This window comes from Saccopteryx bilineata, chromosome 1, assembly GCF_036850765.1.
Source record: "Saccopteryx bilineata isolate mSacBil1 chromosome 1, mSacBil1_pri_phased_curated, whole genome shotgun sequence".
Taxonomy (NCBI): domain Eukaryota; kingdom Metazoa; phylum Chordata; class Mammalia; order Chiroptera; family Emballonuridae; genus Saccopteryx; species Saccopteryx bilineata.
In genome coordinates, this window is record NC_089490.1 from 407472148 (window position 1) to 407477720 (window position 5573).

General features: G+C 60.3%; 1 protein-coding gene across 1 annotated transcript; it reads right to left on the reverse strand.

Annotated features, from left to right (window-relative positions):
- Positions 1-828: 828 nt before the first annotated feature.
- Positions 829-4218, reverse strand: TMEM80 (transmembrane protein 80). Its single transcript, XM_066252448.1, has 3 exons — positions 3272-4218; positions 3097-3189; positions 829-1876 (listed from the first exon to the last, which is right to left on the reverse strand). Exons 1-3 carry the CDS (start codon positions 3285-3287, stop codon positions 1671-1673), a joined length of 315 nt encoding a protein of 104 aa, XP_066108545.1. The 5' UTR covers positions 3288-4218; the 3' UTR covers positions 829-1670.
- Positions 4219-5573: the final 1355 nt, after the last annotated feature.

The window sequence follows — 5573 nt, forward strand, 5'->3', positions numbered from 1 at the left end:
ATCACTCAGCACAGATGGGGAGGCATATATGCCTGTCCTCACCCTTCCCCGAGGCTGAGCCTGCACGGCAAAGGGAGGAAGCACACTCGGGAGGGAGCAGCTTCTAAAATCCAGGGCACTGCCTGACCTGTGGTGGCTCAATGGGTAAAAGCATCAACTTGGAACACTGAGGTTGCCGGTTCAAAACCCCGGGCTTCCCTGGTCAAGGAACATATGGGAGTTGATGCTTTCTGCTCCTCCCTCCCTTCTCTCTCTCTGACTCCTCTCTCTAAAATTAATAAATAAAATCTAAAAATAAATAAATAAAAATAAAATCCATGGCACTGTCATCAGACTGGCCACCGGGAGCATGGTGTCGCCTGCCTTTGTGGCCAGTGTGATGGGTGTGCTGAGGGCCCAGCCCAGATCTACAGTGGGAGGCAAGGTGCTGGCTGAGGTCTGCAGGGGTGGGGCCTCCCCCACCCTTAGGGCCAGTGCCCCAGTGGCAGGGTGTGCCACTTGCTGACAGCGTCCTGGCGGAGGTAGCAGGGAAGCAGGGGTCTTGACCTCCAGGACCGCGGGCACACTGGTCCCAAGCCAGAGGTCCTACTTGCCCCCACTAAGGACGAGGCTGTCAAGGGTGCTGCCCCTGCCCCTTGGCCGAGGCCAGCCCCCCTGGAGGCCCAGGACAAACCCTGAGGTGGGAAGAGCTGGCTCCTTGGCCTCTGGGGAGGGTGCTGGAGCTCGCGCTCCCAGGTGGCTGGATGGGGCCTGCGGCCAGGCCTAGCGCAGTACTGGAGTGTGCTCTTGTACTGAAGAGACAGGTGGCTTCAATAAGGAAAAATTCAGGGAGGTATCAACACTTCTTTATTTTTAACATATGATGAAGAGAAACTACACACCCACTTGAACATGTTATTCCAAACAGAAAACGTGCCACAGGAACAAGTGGAGGAAAGTTACTAGAAAGTATCAGCTTACAGCAGACCTGGATTCGTCGTCTGGCGCTAAGTGCAAACGTGACTGATGTTCTGATGACCGAGGCCAGGCCATCTGAGCCCTGACATGGCCGTCATCAACCCTGGGCTGGCAGAGCAATCCCACTGACCTGCATGTACAACACTGGGTCAGAACCCCCAGGGGAAGGAACCATGACTGCTGAGGCACCCCACACCGGGGACAACTTGCTCCCCTGCAGCTTTTCTTTTGAAAGCTGTCGGTCCGTCCAGGAACTGGCCCGAGTGGCGAGGATCCCTGGCCCCCTGGGCCACCCACACAGCTCAGCTCCTGCCACGTGGGCGTGTGGACACTAGGGAATGCAAAGACCTGAGAAAATGTGTGCCATCTTGACCTGTCTGACTGACCTCCAGGCACACCCTTGAGGGAGACAGCTGGGGACACCACCAGGAAGCTGCCACTCCTGGGAGGTGACAGGGTGAAGCCCAATGGCCTCCTGCTGGCTTGGGGTTATCCAGAGGTTTGTCCCAGGGCAGTCCCTGACCCAGCCTGCAGCTGTCCACAACACCTGGCCCTGCCCCTAACAAGACTCATGAACCACCCAAACCACCTGACCCTGTTACACGAGACCAACTGGTAGGAAGTGCCCTTCGCTCTGGGCAATGAGGCAGGGTCCGCTGGGCTCCCAGGAGGGCCCCTGTCCAGGTCTGTCCCAGGGTCTGAGCAGCAGCCGTCTAGCTGGTGAAGGCAGCGATGGTCACCACCTGCAGGCTGGCCTCCAGGCCGCGGAGTGTCAGAAGTGTGGCGCTGAGGATGGAGTCTGCCTGCAGCACCAGGGTCTGCCAGAGCAGGAAGTAGACGGCCAGCAAGGCACCGGCCACTGTGAGGACCAGGCTGGCAGCCAGTGGCGCCTCCAGCTCCATCAGGTTCCCCTTGGTGCCTGGAGAGCAGAACAAACATGGTGAGTGCCAGGCCGCGGGACGCCTGTTCAGGACTTACCACCGGTGTGCACCCAGGAGGCAGGGCTGCAGGACAAACGCCAGCACACATCTCTGAGGCTTGAGGATGTCCAGTGCAAGACCACCCACCACACAGGACTCCACCGCAGAGGGCGCGAGCCCCCGGGGAGGATGCAGACCAGCTGCAGCTCTTATCTCACCCGGGCTCTGGGTCGGCTGGTGGGTGGGGCAGGGGGTCCGGCTCCCTAAAACCCACCCCAAGAGCATCCAAGTGCATTGTGACACCTTTTCCTAAGTCCAAGCAGATGGAGATTTTGCTTAAAGTTTCCAAAAACATTTTATTCTGAGCTAAGACCAGTCTGAAAAATTCAAGCACAGTTAGAAAAAATAAAACTGCGTATATCACAAACATGTCAGTGATGGAAAATGCTGATCCCCAGATACTGCCAGCTGACGGCACATGCCCAGGTGCCCCGAGAGGCCAGTCTGGGGTGTCTGAGAGGGGCAGGTGGGGCATGTGCCCAGCAGTTCCATTCCTGTTCACCACCAGCCCATGGCACAGCTCAGCGCACTCAGCAGGGTGGCCAAGTAGTGCTTCTGTCTCCCCTCACCCCCTCTCAGCCGGCTGGGTGTGCATGACTGGGCAGGACGTGCCAAGGCCCTGAGGTGCAGGCAGAACACGCAACAGTCACAGTGCTAGGGAACGTATGCTCACCTGGGAACACACAAGGGACACAGGGCTAGAAGCCTGGACTCTTGAGCTGAGCTGGGGAGAGGTAGAGGGCAAAGGTCACGCTGTGCTTCTGTACGGGATGGTAGAGGGCCTCCCATCCCTGGGCCCCACTGTTCTGGGGGGGACATGATAGAATTTAGACTGTGTTCTGAGGCTGAGGAAGGGGGGCAGGGGGAGGTGAGCCTTCTGGCTCTGACTGGAGTGCTGTTACCCAGAGGCTGCTGATCCCAACAGGAAGCCTCTCTCCCAGGATGCCGCAGTGTGACTTGTCTCCTGGACAAAGCTTCTCAATAAACGAATTAATACTTAATGATGCTGTAAGGTGAGGCCCGCCGGCAACTGGTAAAGCACTTAAATCAAGTGTCTCCAAGAGCCACGTTATAAATGAGGCCCGTTAAAGGGTCACAGCGGGTAAGCCAGCAGTCTGTCACCGTAAACACCTTTAGGTTTTCAGTCAAGTCAACTCACCAAAGTATAACCGGGTTGCTTCCAGAATCCCCATCAGAAAAAGCAGAGCCAGGTCGAGGACCAGGTGATCCTGAGGGTAACTGAAAACCTGACCTGGAGACAACGGGCAACAGGCCAGAGCTCAGGTTACAGCAGCAGCAACGGGGCTCTACCTGCCCTCTGGCTCACGACTTACTTTTGTACAGGATCATCAGGAGGGTGGCCAGGAAATACAGGGTGTAATACGCCCCACTGAGACAGAGCAGTATCTGCAGGGGGACCGAGGAGAGCTGGCGAGCGGTTAAGGACTCAGCCCAGCAGCTGTGCTGCCCTGGGTGCCCACCCAGAGCTGGGCAAGAGGGAGGGGCTGCTCAAACTGCAAACAGGCAGGCCCAGCTTGGGCACCTGCAGGTGGCCACAGAGTCCTGCCAGTTGGGCATCCACAGATACTCTCTCTGGTGTCACAGGAGCAGCAGGGGCCCCTGGGGGCTCAAGGGCGGGGACTGGGACCTCCCCTCAGAGGGACAGCCGTGGCCTAGAGCTAGGGAACTGGGCTCTGTTTGCCCTCAGTGACCGCAGGCAGGAGAGCCTGAGCACTCCGGGCTTCTTCGGATGGCATCACCCTGACCTGACCATGGTCCCATTTACAAGACAGAGGGGGGAAAAAAAAAGAGATTTTGTTTCTTTTACACAAAATATATTTCTCTCGTTTTCGATGCAGTTTAATACCCAACACCCAATTTCTTGAGCTCTGCACACTTTGTATTTGTTCGTGCTAGAATGAGTCTATGCCCATTCCAAGGGAGGGGTGCCATTTCCCTGCCCCTGGTGGTCCGCACTCAAGGGCCCGGAGCAGGGCTGAGCAGGAGGGTGGCGAAGCCAGCAGGCTCCGTGCCGGTTACAGAGTCTACAACACCGCTCCCGCTTAGAAGGGGAGTGACTGCCCCGAGTGGGCTGCATCGCTCAGTGCGTTAGAGCCTCCTCGCCAGACAGCAGGGCTGCGGGTTCGATCCCCGGTCAGCGCCCACAGAAGGAGTCAACCATGATGCATAAATAACTGAAACAACACATCGATGGGTTTCTTTTTTCTCTTTCTCTCGAAAGTCGATAAATTTAAAAAAAAACAACTTTTTTAAAGAGGAAGGCTGCTCAAAACTTATAGAACAAGGGGGGTGGGGGTTAAAAGGAGCAAAAAAGCAGAGTCCCGGTGGACGCAGCAGCAGGATACGGCCGTGGGGGACGCGCTCCCTGGAAGAGAAAGCGGCGGTCAGCAGGGGCCGGCCCCGCCAGGACGCCCCTCCGGCCTCGGCAACGGCAACGGGCACGGCGCCGCCCCCAGCCTCTCTCTCCCGGGTCGCGCTTCGGAAAGGAAGCCACTGGGTCCCCAGACACGAAGCTGTCGTTGCCAGAGGCGACCGAGCCTTCTCGCCCCGGCGGGAACCGCCGTGGAGCGCGGGGCCGCTGGCCGCGTGGGTGCACCGCTCCGCGGCAGGTCACCACCCGCACCGGCGGGCCCCGGACACGTGCTCGTGCCCACGGCAGCACCGGCACCCCCGTGTCCACCCCACGGCCCGAACAGGAGGGAAGGGCACCATGTCTGGCCCGTCCACGGATGGACGGAGCCATGGGGACCAGGACGGCCTCGTGCAACCCGGGTGATGCGGACACGGTTCCCCACGGCGCCGCCAGCCTGCTGGCCCGTCCAGCTCCAGCGAGAACCAAATCACACCAAGTCCTCCCTGGATGACCTCTGTCCCTGTCCGGGACCCCCCGGGTCCTCAGATCCCCGAGGTTCCCCGCTTACTGCCCCGCCGCAACGCGTACCTCGCCGGGTAACCGCCATATTGCCTCGGCCCCGCCCACCGGTTCCGCCGCGATCCCGGCAGCCTCTCGGTCCCGCGCGGCTCGCATCCCTTCGGCCATTTTCGCCTCTGCTCTCGAAGGGGCCCGAAGGCGCCGCGATTCGAGAGTTGACTCCGAGTCGCGGCCGAGGCCCGATTAGCGGGTCCGGCAGCACTCGGACATTTTCGGACAGAAGGGGGCGGGGACCCGCGGCTGGGAGACTCGGGCTCGGAAGTGTTCGGCTACTTTCGTCTCCGGTCGGCCGGATTCGGCTCTCGCTCGCGGCGGGGCGGGCGGAGCCTGAGGCGCAAGGCTCGCTAGGCCTGGCCGCGCTACGTTGGCGGCTGCCGAGTGTCGACTCCGTTGTCGGCGACCCTGTGGATCGGGAATGACGGCCGTCGCGGCCTTCTAGGCGCTGAGCTGGACCAGTGCAGAGCCGCTCGGAAACCCTCGTGCGGCCTCGTACCAGTTCGGAGCACCTCGGCTCCGCACTTCGGCCTTTTTCGGCCCTCCTCGGTTCCGGACTCCTGGCTGCCGGCTCGGCTCGACTGGGCCGCTTCGTGGCGGTTCGGCCTCTGCTCGGGCGACCTCGGCTCGGCTCGGCGCGCGGCTTCGGGCAGTCTCGGCTCGGCTGGGCTCGGGCAGCCTGGGCTAGG